Genomic DNA, 18,259 nt, shown 5'->3' with positions numbered 1-18,259 from the left:
CTAGTAGGTCTTGCCCCCACATGAAGCAGTTGTTGAGATTGAAGGTCCCTACCTTCCCACCACTGCCTAAGTCCCCTCTTCTCCATGGTTCCCCCCCCCACAAGCAATTGGAGGCTGCATCTGGGTGCTACTAATCTTTTAATTGCCCTTTTCATGACTCTTCTGGTTCTGGAAGACAATGGGGAGGGGAGGGGGGAGCTTGTCACAGCAGGAGGGCAAGACACCCATGGCTCGTCACCAGCCTGAATCATCTCTGCCTCTTGACCTCTCTCCTCCCACCCTCCTGCTTCAGCTTCCACCTCTGATTCTGGACTTCTTTCTTCCACAGAGTCTCCCAGCTCACTAAACCCTGTTACTTCCTCAGCTTCCGACACCTCCTCTTCTCCCTCTGACCACTCATCATTGTCCCACCTCCACTCCCGGGGCTCTGAACCTTCTTGTTGTTTCCTAGCCTGTTCCTCCCACCATTCTTTTGCATCCAACCAGTTCATGACAATGGGGGAACGCAGAGCACTTACAGTATATACTCTAATATAAGCTGACTTTTTCAACATATTTTTTATGCTGAAAAAGCCTGCCTCGGCTTATACTCGAGTGAGGCAGGCAGCTGCGGAGGGATGAGCAGCAAGAAAGGAGCCCTTTCTTCCTGCTCGTCCCTCTGCCACTGCCCGCATCTCGCAAGGGCAGGCACAGGAGCCGCGGCTGGGAGCGGCGCTGTGCTGTGCCTCTCCCAACCGGGCTCCTATGCCTGCTCCTGCGAGTGGCAGATGAATGAGCGGCTGCTCCTTCCTCCTCCTCCTCCTCCACCTCTGACGCTGTCGGCGGTGGGGGAGGAGCGAGCAGCCCGAAAGCAGCCCTTTCGGTCTTCTTGTTCTTCCTCCTCTCCTGCCGCCACCACCAGGTTTGTGGTGTGGTGAACCGGCTTAAACTTGAGTCAATAAGTTTTCCTAGTTTTTTGTCCTAAAATTAGGTACCTTGGCTTATATTCGGGTCGGCTTATACTCGAGTATATACGGTATATTTGAAAACTGAGAAAAAGAAATCTGAGATTCCTACATTGCAGGTGATTGGACTAGATGACTCTTGGGGTCCCTTCCAATTCTAAAAAACAAAATAAAACGTTTGTATGAAATGAATAGATTCATCCAAATCTGTGGAATGTCCTTGCCTTTTGAAAATATGGGCATCTTTTGTGATGTAATATTCCAAGGCAGTTGGAATCTGCTTAGAATGAATAAGAGGCAGTGAGGTAGGAGAGAGAAGTGGAAAATTAGACTTCCCATTGTTTATAGATTTTTATAAAAACGAGTCAAGGTTCATTAAGTATTTTAGACTCCATCAGTGCCCTCTTCTCTTCCCCCCATCCAGCTGATTGCGGGGCTTCCAAACTGCTGCTATTTTGAGGTGAGATTGAATCACATTTCAAGCAATTTCAGGTTACATCTGGGTAGGGATGGGGCATTTGGAAAATTGGTTCTCATTTAAAGAAGAAGAAGAAGAAGAAGAAGAAGAAGAATCAGAAGAAGAAGAAGAAGAAGAAGAAGAAGAGGAGGAGGAGTTTGGATTTGGTATCCCGCTTTATCACTACCCAAAGGACTCTCAAAGCGGCTAACATTCTCCTTTCCCTTCCTCCCCCACAACAAACACTCTGTGAGGTGAGTGGGGCTGAGAGACTTCAGAGAAGTGTGACTAGCCCAAGGTCACCCAGCAGCTGCCTGTGGAGGAGCGGGGAAGCGCACCCGGTTCACCAGATTATGAGTCTACCGCTCCTAACCACACTGGCTCTCTTAAAGATGAGTCTTCTCCATTCAATTTTCTGCAACACTATGCGAAACAAAACACAGCCATTCACACACTTCCCTGAATTTTGATGTACAGCTCCAGTCAAGTACCATCTACAAAAATGCACGTAAGGAGGTAAATTGTGTATTATAATGCATAGTTTAGTAAAAAAAATAACATATAAAAACCCCCTCATAAACGGATGTGGAATCATTAAGGTCTTAAGATTGGGAAAGCGAGAAATGGAGGAGCAAATTTTGACAGATTTACCTGCTAGTTAAATCAAATAAATTAAAATAGTCCTACCACTGGCATGATTTTTATCTAAGATTGCAAGCCTACGCATAGCTTCTTGAGCGTAAGCCCCACTGAATTCAATGGGACTTACATCTGAGTAAACATGCCTGGGATTGGGCTGCAAGGATCGCTGATGAGACCTCCCCAAGCACAACCAGAAATCTTTCAGTGGCCTGTAGTCACAATTCTCCTTCTTGTCAAACCCTTCCCTCTTTCCCTCTGACAGATCTCCTTTGTAGCCAGAAGATGATGGAGGCAGAGAATAGCTGGCAGGTTGCCAATCCTTCCTCAAAGACAAAAGGTTTGGTGTCCTCTCTAGCGACAGTGGCAACCCTAATCCTTGCCTTACTTTGCAAAGGTAAGAGCCATGTGCAGAAATGAAGAGGAAGAAAATCACTAATTCCTTTGTCTTTTTATGATTTCTCCAAGTCCTTATGCCCCCCCCAGTCACCCATCATTATCTTATTTCCTGTCCGCTATTGTTGCCATTACCACCTCTCCCCTGTCCCTTCTGATGTGAAATTGACAAGGTGAGGAAATGCTTTGATATTTTTTTTTAACCAATGTTCCTGTCCACTGGATCGCTGGTGTCCACTTAGACTGGTAAGGATGAAGACAAGAGAGTCAACAGCAAACACAGCCAGAGCCAATGACTGGCAGAGTCAACTGATTCTAGATTTGTCTCCATCCTTGCTGAAGCCTACAAGTGGCTCCACAGAGTTGGAGGAGGAGGTTCTGGGGAAGAAGGTAGGCAAGTAGGCGCTCAATGAAGTCAGATTGAGGATGGTGGGGTTGTGCAGTGGTTTGGAGCAGATAGCTGGGGCAAGGGATTCAGAGGCAGGGAGTGCAAAGGTAAAGGTAAAGGGACCCCTGACCATTAGGTCCAGTCGTGACCAACCCTCGGGTTGCGGAGCTCATCTCGCTTTATTGGCCGAGGGAGCCGGCGTACAGCTTCCGGGTCATGTGGCCAGCATGACTAAGCCACTTCTGGCGAGCCAGAGCAGCGCACGGAAACACCGTTTACCTTCCCACCAAAGCGGTACCTACTTATCTACTTGCACTTTGACGTGCTTTCGAACTGCTAGGTTGGCAGGAGCAGGGACTGAGCAACAGCAGCTCACCCCATCGCGGGGATTCGAACCGCCGACCTTCTGATCCTCTTAAAGCCTCTTAAATGGCAAGAAGCAGAACTCAAGCGTGCTAAGAGAAGTCGTTCAGCATCCTGGACAATTCCAAGGACAGTGATTAATAATCAGGGATAGCCAGTACAGTACTCTGAGGATTATTTTTGCAGATTTTATTCAAGTTTTATGCAAGTGTCTTTCTTTGCCCTTTCTCAGGGGCAGGCAAAACATTGGCAAGTCTTTTGGGGAGGCAATGCTCAGGTGGCTACCCTAGAGGAGGAGAACACTGAGCTTGTTTTAACTGAACATTTCTAGATAACACTTAAATCTTTTTTATTCCCTCTCTGGCAGGCGTGCTGGCCCAGCACCTCGACTTTTCCATCAAAGTGGCCCAAACTATCACTGTACAGAAAGGTTTCTGTGCCTATGTTGCCTGCAGGTTTACTACACCTAAATGGTTCATGGAAAAGTCTGGGCCATTATATGCCTTTTGGCTTAAGGATGCAGATAAATCCCACAGCTGGATCTGGCCCGGATATTGGATCCCCGGTAAAATTGTCTGCACCAATAACAAAAATCAAAATCTTACCAAGACCCATTTCAAGCTAACAGGAGATCCTAAGACTGGTGACTGCTCCTTCAGCATCAAGAATATGGGGCCAGAAGATGTGGGCTGGTACTACTTGCGAATTGAGAAAGGAGAAGGATTCAGCTTTCTTTCTTTCAGTAAACGAATTCATACTCAACCTCAGATTTTCTTGACAGGTAGGTGGCTCTCCTAGGAGCATTAAATATAGGATTTAGAAGCAAGAGACTCTGAAGCACTTCAGGGTGATTTGAATGTTTCAAAATTGTGCCGACACTGCATTAGGACCTGTGGACTGTTAGTTTCCAGGATATCATGCAGTTCTTAACTCTGTGTGTGTGTGTGTGTGTGTGTGTGTGTGTAGGGGAAGAGGCCCATGAGAACGAAAGGATGACAACCTTGGTGGGAGTTAAGAGTGGCAAAATGTCTGTGACTGAGAAATCCCACCCTTAATCCAGGGCTCGTGCATCCTACTCAATGCCCTGTGAATTTTCTTCTCTCTCCTTCCCGGTGAATCTCACTTCTTTAGATCTGACGAAGCCAAATATTGCGAAGCCATCAGAGGTAGTCTGGCGTAAACCAGCCACTTTCAGATGTTTCATGCCAGGAGTGTGCCCAGACAATATACCCCAAGTCAGCTGGAATGCCAATTTAAAGAATCACGTCAAACTTTTCTGGCATACGACAGTGAGCGACTGGAGTAAGACATACGGAAGTGACATCACCTTTACGCCCTCCTTAGATGATGAGGGCAAAGTCCTCACCTGCAGCGTCAGATACCATAACTTGAAGAAAACAGTCCATCAATCCACCCGCATTGCCTTTGGCTGTGAGTAGCTCTCTCTTTTCTTTCCACTGCATTCAAATCCACAAACCCTCAGCATCTCCCCGAAGATCAGATCCCCACAACCTGTTTTGCCCTTGGGTTCCCCAGTTCCCTTTTTGGTGCCCTCAGTGCCCCCACTTTCTGACAAGTGGGGTCTGTGTCACAATGTTGCCGTGCACCTCATCCCCTAAGAGCACAAGTTTACCTTCCCTCAATCTGGTGCCCTACAGAGCTTGTTGGACTCCAACTCCCAACAGCCCCCAAAGCTCAATAACCCTGGGTCACCCGCCCCCAAGAAAGCTCAACAACTCAGGGCAATTTCCCCCCATTTTCTCAATTTTGCATCCCCCAAAATAAGGGGCATCTTATACACAGGGACGTGTTATACATGAAAAAACAACAACGGTATTAAGTTTTGAAGACTTACTGGCCTGTACATGGCAGGATCATTTCTACACTCCATTTATTTATTTATTATTTATCTATTTATTGAATTTTTTTTAATAGCAAAATTCTTTGTATAGTCATTTCTCTGAATCTTGTGGCTCCCCCTTCCCCATCGCTTTCATGGGTCCTAATAACAGTTTTTTTAAAAAACAACAACAACCATCTACATGTCATTATATTCTCCATGATTTTCATTTCTCTAAATTATATATAAACCTCATTGCTTTACAAGTGATTCTTGAAGTCCAGCTAATGTCTGGATTTGCTTACAATGGTCTCTTAGGTAAATTATAAAATTTCGCCACTCTTTTTTAAAGTCCTTATCTTCTTGATTCCTCAGTCTCCCAGTCAGTTTTGTCATTTTGGCAAAGTCCAGCAGTTTGGCTTGCCATTCTTCCTTAGTCGAGATTGTTGCTTCTTTCCATCTTTGAGTTAATAACATTCGTGCAGCTGTTGTCGTGTACATAAAAAGTCTTTTCTGATCTTTTGGAATCTCAGTACCTATAATTCCTAAAAGCAAAGGCTACAGGTTTTTTTGTTTTGACAAAAGTTATTTTAAACCTTTTTTTTCCAGTTCATTATATATCATTTCCCAAAATGATTTTGTTATCTTACATAACCGCTGCGTATGATAAAAGGTACCCTCTACGTTCCTTTTATATGCTGGCACCACACTTGCCCTCCACCACCCAACTGGCCTTTCTTCTGGCTCTACATCTGTGAGCAGAGCTGTCTGAACTAGAAGCCCCATCAATCTTTACTCCAAGCCAGTGGCAAGAGCCTACACCCCATGCCTGAAGATATGGACTACAGCTCCCATTTCTCCTAATGCTTGGCCAGGTCATTTTGGGATGCAGCTACCCCATTCCAGGTGTGACCTCTGCATAAGACAGAGTTTACTGCTGTGGCTCACCTTCTGCATCCCAGAAGCCTCTCACGCTCTGTCATAGCTATGCCAGGTAAGTTAATAGCCCAGGATTGGATTCATTCACCCTGGCTTTCCAAAATCTTTTCCCAGATCCCCCTGAGGCCACCACCTCCATGGGGAGCACTACGTGCCAGTACGAGAAGAAAGGACACTTATGCTTCTGTTCTATCCACTCCTGGCCTCCATCCAAGATTCAATGGCATGTGGATGGGAAGCTTGTAAATGAGACTGTGAGATCAGAGGCCATGAAACTCTTCTCCAGGGTTGACGGCAATACGGTTACCAGCACCCTGAGCTGGCCAGGAGACTTAGATAGCCAGAAAAAGTCTTTAGTCACCTGCACCGGAGCAAATAAATATGGGGCGGTCACAATCAAGGTCCCCTTTGAGCTCAACGTGACAAGTACCGGTAAGCATGCCTTCCCACTTCATCTTTAAGTCTCATGCATGGTCTGCTAACATTTACACATCTCCAGGAGAAAGCCCAAGGATTGCATATCATTTTTAATTGTGTTTATCTGAATGCAAATTTTTATATGCCAGCTTTCAGGATACAAATGCTTCCAAAGTTAACCCCACCCACAAAAGGAAACGATATCAATATATTTTAAAAGTTTTTGAGATCTCTGAGGCAGGGCAGTTGATGGCACAAACGTTGTGTGTGAAGAGGGGATGGTTCTGCTGGAGCAAGCTCTGAGATGGTCTTTGCCTATGTCCCATTGTGGCGATCACACAGGGTCCCTTTATGTTTCACCTTTTATTGATCCCTGTGCCACCACTTTATTTCTCGCTGCCTCCACCCAGGCCCTACCTGGTACTTTTGTTTATTTATTGCATGTGGTTTCATAAACAGTATTGGTCAATTACATTCATGGGGTGCCTATCCAGACCTATAACTTCTGCTACCTGCTCTCACTCACTAAACCACCTCTCAGATATTTACTTATCTTCCTAGCCCCTAACTATTCCTGACTCAACCTATTTCACTACACTAAATCAACCTACCCACAACTCTATCCCAATTCACTCCCACTCCAACCAACCACCCAACTCCCAACATACTCCTCCCTTTGCCCCTCCAAGAGCTGGTTTTATAGTCCCTCTGACTCCACCCCCCGGGTCCTGATTGGGTAACCTGTTTAACTATTTCACCTCCAGCACTCTCATATGTTAACGTCATACCCATCCTCTCCTGGGATTCTTCTGACAGGATCCTGTGGAGGGGAAGGGAAAGAGCAGCTGGAGCAGGACCCACATTTATTCCATAGATTTGGAAGGGACCCTGAGGATTATCTAGTCCAACTCCCTGCAATGCAGGAATATGCAGTTGTCTCTTATGGGGATCGAACCTGTAACCTTGGTGTGGTCAGCACCATGCTCTAACCTGAGCTATCTTCACCTTTCTCCTGGGATCCTTCCCACAGGGCAGTTGATGGTGGATGGCTCTGTTTGGGAGGAAGTGTCCTGCAGCAGCAGGTATTGAGATGGTCTCTTGCCTGCCCCTTTCTCCTGGGAACCTTTCCAGAAGACCGTTGGTCATGGGCAAGGAAGATCTATGGAGCTGGCTCTGAGGGAGTCTAAATCTGTCCCTCTCTCCCCTAGGCATGCCTTTAGACTATTCAGCCCATGCAAGAGACACTTTATACAAAAATAAATAAATAAATCACTCTTAAAGGATGCCGCCCTCTTCACAATCCTGATATTGCTCTTATGGCAGACCTTCTGAAGGCACTTGCTAAAAGTGGGGAAAGCCAAAAAGGGAAATTGGGTGGTGGGGCCAAAGTAAACCAGGAGTCAGGGCTAGAATTTCCCTTTTGCTTCCAGTGATCACCTTGACATAATGATGCCTTCAGTTAATCAACCATGCAATCGTTGTGGACTGACACACTCCCTCTGGCACTCTTTACATGAGTGAAGTTGCTTGCTGAGATGTGCCGATTCCCTTAAGAGTTGCCTTTCAAGACTTCCGGAGGCGGCGCGAAATGGCAATGGCGGTCCTCTTCGTGCTGTGAAGAGGGGCTCCGCGAAAAAGGGTCGTCCGCTACGGCGAAGCGGAGACCCATCAAGAAAAACCACAGGCAGAGTGAGCCTGTGGCCGTGGGACTCGGCGGGCGCCAAAAGCCCCCCCAGGAACGGAGAAGGGACCCCATAAGGGGCTCCGGAACGGGAAAGGGGGAGCGGCGCTGTGAGTTCATCGCTCTTTTCGTGGAAGCAAAGCCGCGCTGCTGCTGCCGATGAGCGCCGACCTTTCTTCTTGAAAACATCGGATTTGGCTGCAACATACCCGTGAGTAAGGGGTACCAAGTATTGGACTAAATTAATGAAATTTGGCTGAAAACGGGAGGCGAGTAACAGGAAGTCCGTCTCCCGATCTTGCTGACTAGATCAAAGCAAGGGCTCTGAAGTGGGCTGAAGCATTTAAATGAGAAATTCGCAAAAAAGAGTAACAAAGGTGCATTGCTGGACTTTTATATCTAGAAGATAAAAGGGAAAGGATTATCAAACGGGTGGATTTTTTTTTTCTTTGGAACTTTCTTCCTATTCTTGAGTCTTGCGGAGTAAAAATAACAACCGAGTACACGGATTGCCAGCGTATAAAAGAGAACTGTCAAACTGCAGATACTGTTACTGAAGGTTAAATTGTTGCATAGTGTGAGAGACTAAAGTGTGAACATTGTTGCTGGGAAGCTTCTCGACACCTTGTGACCAGATTTTAAGAAATAGAAAGCTCTGGGAGCCTTCCTTTTGTTCTTTGGAATTACAAAGTTTTAACATGGGGAATATAGGAACTTTAATGGCGGAATAGAATTCTTCCTTTCTTTGAAAACTTTGAAACATCCCCCTAGAGGACTGTGGAGGTATAGAGGCCTGGGAACTGTGTTATATTGTGATTTTTTGTGGTCAAGTTGTTTATTCTTTGGACTTGTCTTTCTCATGGACTAAAAGACTATTTGACCTTGAACAGAGGCAGGTGTGGAATGAGCGGCGTAGGGAAAACAAGAGCAGCCAAAGCTAGAGAAAAAGAAAAGGAAAAGAAGCCAGGGCAATTGGTTCAAACAACTTTAACCCATCAACGCAGATCATCAGTCCCAACTGTGCTGACAGCACAGGAGGTGGAAATTGAACAGCCTGCTGCAGAAGATATGGCAACTGGAGGATCTGAAACAGTTTTGAAGCAAATTTTGGAACAACTAGCGGTTTTAAATAAAAAAGTGGACAATCAAACATTAAAAATTGATCAGGCTACATCCTCCATAGGAAAATTAACTGAACAGGTTTCGCAGCATACCCAGGCCATTGAAAAACTGCAAGGAGCTACGGCTGAAAACTACAAACTGGCTGTGGAAGCCAACCAGAAAGCAGAGCAGGCGAATATAAAGGTTGATGAGATCAAAGGGGAAGTAAGGCCTCTGAAAAGACAGGTAGGGGAACAACAAGCCTACCTGTCATTAGTTGAACTGAAAAGTAAAGAAGATAACCTCAGGATAAGGGCTATCCCGGAACTGGAGAAAGGTGACTTAGAGGGATTTTTGACACATCTGTTCTCCAAGTTTTGGGGAATTGAGGAAGACAAGGACTTTAAGATTGTGACGGCCTTTAGACTGGGAAGATCTGTAAAGAAAGACAAGTCCCGAGACTGTTTAGTTATTCTGAGATCAAGAGAAGAGAGAGACAAGATATTAGGCCTACATTTTAAGAAATCCTTGGAGGTAGAAGGTAAAAAGGCTGAAATCTATAGAGACATACCCAAATATCTCTTGGATCTCAGAACTACCTATAGAGATCTTTCTAAATTGCTGAGATACAACGGAATTCCTTATAGGTGGGAGTTTCCACAAGGACTATCATTCACTTACAAAGGAAGGAAAACGAAAATTAAATCACCGGAGGACCAGCAGAAGTTCCTACACGACCACGAGGAGGACCTCCAAAAAGGTGCTGGGGCTTCTTGGCCACCACCACCGGAACCATCTTCGAAAGCTACACCGTCTGGATCTGGACCAGCTCTACCACCTCCGGGATCGGAGGACAACCTAGATACCCCATTGTAGAACCCGCTAATTGAACCAGGATGTCTCTGCAGCTGCTTAGTTGGAATATAAATGGTGGAAACTCCCCGGAAAAAAGGAAAAAAGTTTTTCATATTTTGAAAAAAGAACAATTAGATGTTATCTGCCTACAAGAAACACATGTGACAAGGCTTCACAGAAAAGTGTTAATCAATAAGAGATTAGGCCAAGAATTTATCTCATCAGACAAAGTTAAGAAGAGAGGTGTGGACATATATGCTAAGGAGAGCCTGTCACCGAAATTCTTATTTAAAGATGAACATGGTCGAATTTTGGCAATTGAAATTCAGACACAAGGAGAAAAATTCTTAATATTAGGAATATATGCCCCAAATGAGGGGAAATCGGAATTCTTCAAGAAGCTGCATGAGAGTATGCTGGACTACTTAGATTATGACAACATCATTATGCTGGGCGATATGAATGGGGTTGTGTCTGTAAACATGGATAAGTCACAAAGTGCAAACATATCGAAAGATGGAAGACTACCTAAAACCTTTTTTGAAATGACTGACAATATGGACTTAATTGACATATGGAGGGTCAAGAACCCTCTAGGGAAAGAAGGAACTTTCTTTTCCGAGGCTCATCTGACATGGACACGAATTGACCAGATATGGATAACTAGAGGACTGACACCTAAGACTAGAAAAGTGGAAATCTGCCCAAAAACCTGCTCCGACCATAATGCCCTGAAAGTGGAACTGAGATTAAACACAACCGGATCCTTCAGATGGAAAATGAATGACACCTTATTAAGAGATCAGGAGATTGTCAAGAAGGCCCCAAAAACTTTAAAGGACTATTTCGAGATAAATTTGAACACCACTGTGGAAAAAAGAACAATCTGGGACGCAAGTAAAGCAGTTATGAGAGGGTTTCTAATTCAACAAAATACGATTAAGAAAAGGCTCTGGAATGAGAAGAAGGAGAAGATCCTGGAGAAAATAAGGGAAGGAGAGAAAAAACTAAGATCAAAGCCCAAGTCGAAGGAAGTACTCAGAGAAGTGAAATTTTTCCAGGCACAATATTCGAAATTGATAAATCAAGAGGTGGAATGGAAGATTAAACAAATGCGACAAAGATCCTTTGAATCAGCTAACAAATGTGGGAAACTGCTAGCTTGGCAGTTGAAAAAGAGACAAAAACTTAATACAGTTACAAATCTAGAGATCGAAGGGAGAATGGTTCAGAAACCCGAGGAAATCAGAAAGTGTTTCCAGAGATACTTCAAAGATCTTTACGCACAAGGGCCACAAAAAGCTTCTGAAGTGGAACAATTCCTTATAACAAACGGATTACAAAAAATACCCCAGGAAATGAGAACAACCCTGAATTGTAAGATTACACAGCAAGAAATTGAAAGTGCCATTCAAAATCTTCAATTAGGCAAGTCTCCAGGCCCTGATGGACTAACCTCCAATTATTATAAGGTCCTAAAGGAATATTTGATACAACCTTTGATGGAGGTTTGTAACCAGATCATGGAAGGGAGGAAGGCACCGGAAACGTGGAAAGAAGCTTTCATCACATTGATACCTAAACTAGAAACTGAAAAGACCCAGCTTAAGAACTACCGCCCCATCTCACTCCTAAATGTGGATTACAAAATGTTTGCGAATATTTTGGCAAATAGATTTAAAAAAGTATTAAACGAAGTGATCCATAAAGATCAGGCAGGCTTTCTCCCCGGTAGGCATTTGTTTGACAATACAAGAAATATTATCGATATTCTGGAACTTTTACAAACAAATCTAAATACTAGAGCGGCTTTAATTTTCATCGATGCGGAGAAAGCTTTTGACAACATTTCTTGGATGTTCATGAAGAAAAATTTGGAAGGGATGGGAGTGGGGCGGGGGTTTGAAAATGGTATAGAAGCAATTTATAAAGAACAAAAAGCCAAATTGATAGTAAACAATGTGACAGAGGAATTTAAAATTGAAAAAGGGACACGCCAGGGGTGCCCCCTATCCCCATTGTTGTTCATTTCAGTTCTGGAGGTGTTGCTAAATATGATCAGAAAGGACCGGTTGGTCCAGGGGATTGAGGTCGGAGAGAAACAATATAAATTGAAAGCATTTGCAGATGATTTGGTTTTAACATTACAGGAACCAGTCTCTAGTACTAAAAGAGTATTAGAATTAATTTCAGATTTTGGTCGGGTGGCAGGGTTTAAGTTAAACAAGCAAAAAACCAAGGTTTTAACAAAAAACTTGACAACTACAGAAACAGATGAGTTTCTTAAAGAAACTGAACTAAAGGTGGTTACAAAAGTGAAATACCTGGTGGTGTATCTGACCTCCAAAAATTTGAATTTGTTCAAAGACAACTATGAGAAATGTTGGTCAGAAATTAAGAGAGATTTGGAAATATGGTCAAGATTGAAACTTTCCTTGTTAGGCCGAATAGCAGCCGTAAAGATGAATGTATTGCCAAAAATGTTATTTTTGTTCCAGGCCCTACAGATCGTGGACAAGGTGGAATGTTTTGGAAAATGGCAGAAGGATATATCTAAGTTCGTTTGGCAGGGCAAAAAGCCCCGAATAAAGTTTAAAATACTAACTGATGCGAAAGAAAGAGGGGGATTTGCCCTGCCAGACCTGAGGTTATATTATGAATCCGCAACCTTCTGCTGGTTGAAAGATTGGATCTTATTGGAGAACACCGACGTCCTAGATCTGGAAGGGTTTGATAATGCCTTTGGGTGGCATGCATATTTGTGGTATGACAAGGCTAAAGTGCACAAATTGTTTAAAAACCATATTGTCAGAAGAGCAATTTTGATGGTCTGGACAAAATATAAAGACTTATTGGAGAGTAAGACTCCAAGATGGCTCTCACCGGTGGAGGCCAAGGCACGTAAGAGACTTAACATGGAGGCCTATTGGCCTAAATATTGGGAACTAATTGAAAAAGTTGGAGACAATTGGAGGTTGCAGAGCATGGAAAAATTAAAAAATAAGGTGAGAGATTGGTTGCACTATGCTCAAATTCAGGAGGTTTTTAAAGTAGACAAAAAGGTTGGATTCCAGGTGGAAAAATCGAAACTAGAGACAGAACTGTTAGAGCCAAAAGACAAATTACTTTCGAGAATGTATAACTTGCTGCTTAAATGGAATACACAGGATGAGACAGTTAAATCCGCCATGATAAAATGGGCGCAAGATGTCGGGCATAACATTATGTTTGAAGACTGGGAAAGGTTATGGAACACCGGTTTGAAATTTACGGCGTGCACCGCTTTGAAGGAAAATATTATGAAAATGATATACCGGTGGTACATGACCCCAGTCAAACTTGCTAAGATATTCCATTTGTCTGACAATAAATGTTGGAAATGTAAGGAGGCGGAGGGGACATTCTTTCACCTCTGGTGGACTTGCCCGAAAGTGAAGGCCTTTTGGGAAATGATCCATAATGAACTAAAAAAGGTACTCAGATTTACCATACCTAAGAAACCGGAGGCCTTCCTTCTGGGCATAGTGGACCAGAGGTTACTCAAGAAAGACAGAACTTTCTTTATGTACGCTACTACAGCAGCAAGGATCCTGATTGCAAAGCATTGGAAGACACAAGATTTACCCACGTTGGAGGAATGGCAATCGCAGTTGATGGACTACATGGAATTGGCTCAAATGACTGGCAGAATCCGAGACTTGGGAGAAGAAACAACTGAGGAGGATTGGAGAAAGTTTAAGGACTATTTGGAAAAACATTATAAATTGTATGAATGTTGAAAAATGCACCTTTTAGGAAATTACAGTTTTGGCAAATTTAAGCTTAAGGAAAAGAAATTAAGACATAAGAAGTTTGAGGTACAACAACGAAACAACTTTATTGTGTTAAATCCAGAACGTATAAGATCTGAGGTAACAATATTTAAGAAATTAGGTAACATGATAAAATGAAAGATACAATATATTATTGAAACAAGATAACAAATTGCTGAAAATATACATTTTTGATAACGCAGGATTGGGAGGTTGTGGGGAAGTCCCTTAGAATTGATGGAAAAAGAATATGGAAATTGGCTATTTATGTACTCTAATCTTCTATTTCTATCCTTTTTTTTCTTTCTGTTTTTCTATATTCTAAAAACTTAATAAAAATATTTTTTTTTTAAAAAAAGAGTTGCCTTTCAAGAGCAACAGAAGCGCTGGATGAGACAGGCAGTGCTGAAGCTGGTTGCAAAGTTTCAGGTTGACACAGCAAGCGATGAAGGGAGATCACATTGGGTGCTTCAGGTTCTGCACTGAGATCCCTATGCCAATGATGCGTATAGTCACAGGCAAAAGTGGCTGAGGCAACCACTGCAATTTTCTTTGTACACACACACACACACACACACACACACACACACACACACACTAGCAAACACATCTCACCAGGGCCATATTTTGACAGTTCAGCCAGGCAAAAGCAGAGCAGGCCTGGTGAGAGTTGTGATCTGGTGAGCATCCAAAAGGCTCGGAAATCTTTTATTTCGGAGGGATTTTATTCTGGTTTTTGTGTGGGTGGTATTTTGCAATTCCTTGTTTACGCAACTGCCCAGAAAACTCGGCCAGGTGTCTGATATAGAAATGTAATAAAATGTTGCCATCATTATCCAAGGCGCAGTGACCAAATCACCACATGATGACAAGACGGAGCTGAGCAGTGGGATGATTTCTGGGATCGTTTTCGGGGTCATTGCTGCACTTGCCATTTCAGGGGGCATCATTTGCTCCTTCTTAGGTGAGTAATATATTCTGGAACCAGAGATTCTGGGGTTGTGTTCTTTCCCCAGAGATCAGATAGAGGTGGTTTTTAACCATTACTATATCATCATTACTATATCAACGGGGACACGGGTGGCGCTGTGGGTAAAACCTCAGCACCTAGGACTTGCCGATTGCATGGTTGGCGGTTCGAATCCCCGCAGCGGGGTGCGCTCCCGTCGTTCGGTCCCAGCGCCTGCCCACCTAGCAGTTCGGAAGCACTCTTAAGTGCAAGTAGATAAATAGGTACCGCTTTATAGCGGGAAGGTAAATTGCGTTTCCATGTGCTGCGCTGGTGCTGGCTCGCCAGAGCAGCTTCATCACGCTGGCCACGTGACCCGGAAGTGTCTGCGGACAGCGCTGGCTCCCAGCCTCTAGATTGAGATGAGCGCACGACCCTAGAGTCTGTCAAGACTGGCCCGTACGGGCAGGGGTACCTTTACCTTTACCTTTTATATCATCATCATCACTGATAACATCTGACAGTCTATACTCAAAAGTGATCAAGATGAAATGTAAACAGCAAAAACGACAATTACAAACCAGAAAACTGAAAACAGTGTGCCATAGAAAATACCTAAAATGCTTCTCCAGTAATGTAATAAGATGCACAAGTTCTACTTACCCCACTAAAAGATTAGCTCCACCACATGACTCACTCTAGCTGGGATTGTTTTTGTTTCTAACATTGTTGTGGCCCACCGTGGGAGCAGCGGCGGAGCAAGCTGATAGAGCACCTGGGGCGGCACGACCTGCCCCGAGTTGAGGCAGGATGCTCCGTCGGGCCTCCAAGGAGTCTGCCTGCCTCCTCCCACTCAGCTGCCCTACAGCTGGGATGGGGGAGGCAGCGGGCGGACCGTTTGGGGCAGTATGGAGCCTGTGGCACCCAAGCCACCGCGTCACTCCCAGGAGAGATGCATGGCTCAGGCATGCTGCAGGCCTGTGGGGAGTGCCGCCTGGCATTTTGTCACCCCCCAGTGGTGACACATGGGGAGGACCACCCCCACTGCACCCCCTTCCTCCGCCCCTGCCTGGGAGCTTATGGTGAAAGGTGCATGTAGTTTAAATCTATTATAGTTATTGTCATTGCTAATAACCACACAGTTCACTGTAACTCCCAGACTGAATAAAAAACCTACAGTGGTACCTTGGGTTAAGAACTCAATTTGTTCTGGAGGTCTGTTCTTAACCTGAAACTGTTCTTAACCTGAGACAGTACTTTAGCTAATGGGGCCTCCCACTGCTGCTGCGCGATTCTGTTCTCATCCTGAAGCAAAGGTCTTAACCCGAGGTACGATTTCTGGGTTAGCGGAGTCTGTAACCTGAAGCGTCTGTAACCTGAAGCGTCTGTAACCCGAGGTACCACTGTATTAGCGTGGAACCTTAACATGGATGGTGGTGGTGCCAAGCATGTTTCTCTGGGGAGAGCATTCCACAGGTGACAGAGGGGCACCAGTGAAAAAGGCAGCTTCTTGGGTAAGGAAGATGGATGAAACCAGTAAGGTCTCCCCATATGGGGAGAGGTGGTCATTGAGGTAATGGTTAGAGTGTTGGATTACTACCTGGGAGAGCAGGGTTAGAATTCCCACTCAGCCATGAAGCCGATTGACCTCAGACCAGGCACCATCTCTTAGCCAAACCTACTTCGCTGGATTTTTGTGGAGATGAAATGGGGGTGGGGGTGAGGAGGAAAACCATGTACACCACCTTGAGATTCTTGGAAGAAAAGGTGGTATATAAATGTAATAATAAATAATTTTATTATTATTTTTTATACCTTGCTCATCTGCCTGGGTTTCTCCAGCCACTCTGGGCGGCTCCCAACAGAATATATTAAAAACACAATAAAATATTAAACATTAAAAACTTCCCTAAACAGGGCTGCCTTCAGATGTTTTCTAAAAGTCAGGTAGTTGTCTATTTCTTTGACATCTGATGGGAGGGCATTCCACAGGGTGGGTGCCACCACCGAGAAGGCCCTCTGCCTGGTCCCCTGTAACTTCACTTCTCGCAATGAGGGACCCTCCAGAAGGCCCTCGGAGCTGGACCTCAGGGTCTGGGTTGAAAGATGGGGGTGGAGACGCTCCTTCAGGTATACTGGGCCGAGGCTGTTTAGGGCTTTAAAGGTCAGCACCAACACTTTGAATTGTGTTCGGAAATGTACTGGGAGCCAATGGAGGTCTTTCAGGACTGGTGTTATATGGTCTTGGCGGCCACTCCCAGTCACCAGTCTAGCTGCCGCATTCTGGATTAGTTGTAGTGGTCACCTTCAATGGTAGCCCCAATTAGAGCTCATTGCAGTAGTCCAAGCAGTAGTCCAAATAAATAAAAATATTGCAGACCTGAGCTACGTAAGGCTTTATAGGTCAAAACCAGCACTGTGAGCATGGAAACTAAGTGGTAGCCAGTGTAACAACAACAACAACAACAACTTTTATACCACCCTATACGCGCAGGTCTCAGTGTGGTTCAAATTATAAAAGCACAATATAAAAGCACAAAATACATAATAAAAACAAGAATAACCCAATCAAGACACATAGATACATGACTCTTAAGAGGCGCGCAATAACTAAAAACACAGGGTCTCTTTAAAACTGCTCCTGGTGCCCCATAGCTCCTAAAATAGAACAGGAGACAAAAAAAGAATAAAGGAGCTGAGACTAAGATTGGGCCTGAGCATTTGGAATGGTTCTAATTCTCATTATTCTCCTTCTTCCAGCGTTCCGTCGGCGAGTAACCAACGTACCAGTGATTTGACTTCAGTTTTTACAGTGCATGTTGATATTTTCCATTCAATACAAGTGAGGGTCATAAATGATGAGTCACGCATGACATGCTGTATATTATTTCATGTTTGCATCCCCCCAACGATGCACAGTTTAGATTATATGATGGAGCTGACAGAGGGTAGAGTACCTTCCACTGTAGACGTAAATCAAAAGCAAAATCCATTTTTGGCTGCTGGAACCAAAGGACCGAAGGGAGAGGAAACCAAGAATGGATTGTTTACCAGCAGAGGGTGTCTCAGAGGAAACCTGCACCTGGCTTCTTAAATGGGTAGAGAGGCAGGACACAGGATGTCAGGGAACTGCCATCAGGGCCAGAGGGAGAGAGTGGGCTCCAGAGGGATTCCAGAGAGCGTCCCGGGATGGGGAGAGGCTGATTCCCTTCTGGGGAAGGGAATCAGCGTAGCACCAGTGGAGAAGGGGGGCAGATGGGGGAATCGGCGAGGCGGTCCCATGACTCCTTGCCGGGGACCAGCGGGGAGAGTAGGGGTCCTCCGTTGCCCACGCCCTCCTTGCGCAGAAGGCTTCCACGCAGGGAGAGTAGGCGGAGACTAGGCGTCAAAGAGCTTCTTTGCTGGAAGAAGTTCAAGAAACGCCCACTGACGGATTCTGCCAGCGATTGAGACAGCCACGGTCGAGTGGCTGTCCGGA

At 44.7% G+C, this 18,259-nt stretch overlaps 1 protein-coding gene across 2 annotated transcripts; it reads left to right on the top strand.

Annotated features, from left to right (window-relative positions):
• The first annotated feature begins 1,229 nt into the window (after positions 1–1,229).
• LOC309375488 (sialic acid-binding Ig-like lectin 14) lies at positions 1,230–17,892 on the top strand. Of its 2 annotated transcripts, none has more exons than XM_081921229.1 (7): positions 1,230–1,404; positions 2,306–2,437; positions 3,555–3,968; positions 4,319–4,618; positions 6,081–6,398; positions 14,674–14,796; positions 17,542–17,892. In XM_081921229.1, the coding sequence occupies exons 2-7, from the start codon at positions 2,326–2,328 to the stop codon at positions 17,577–17,579; spliced, it is 1,305 nt and encodes a 434-aa protein (XP_081777355.1). In that variant the 5' UTR covers positions 1,230–1,404; positions 2,306–2,325; the 3' UTR covers positions 17,580–17,892. The 2 variants fall into 2 exon arrangements, with proteins under 2 accessions (XP_081777355.1, XP_081777356.1); XM_081921230.1 differs by having other exon boundaries at positions 1,231–1,249.
• The last annotated feature ends 367 nt before the right edge of the window (positions 17,893–18,259 follow it).

The sequence above is a fragment of the Podarcis melisellensis genome (genome assembly GCF_964234715.1).
Source record: "Podarcis melisellensis genome assembly, chromosome: 8".
Classification (NCBI taxonomy): Eukaryota; Metazoa; Chordata; class Lepidosauria; order Squamata; family Lacertidae; genus Podarcis; species Podarcis melisellensis.
The sequence above is the reverse complement of the archived record's forward strand: the minus strand, read 5'-3'. Positions and strand labels throughout refer to the sequence as shown.

Bases quoted from the DNA above. Each gene is read 5' to 3' on its own strand.
- LOC309375488 (XM_081921229.1), top strand. From the start codon at position 2,326: ATGATGGAGGCAGAGAATAGCTGGCAGGTTGCCAATCCTTCCTCAAAG. The intron at 3,969-4,318 runs GTAGGTGGCTCT...TCACTTCTTTAG, and splicing joins ACCTCAGATTTTCTTGACAG to ATCTGACGAAGCCAAATATT. The intron at 6,399-14,673 runs GTAAGCATGCCT...TCATTATCCAAG, and splicing joins GCTCAACGTGACAAGTACCG to GCGCAGTGACCAAATCACCA.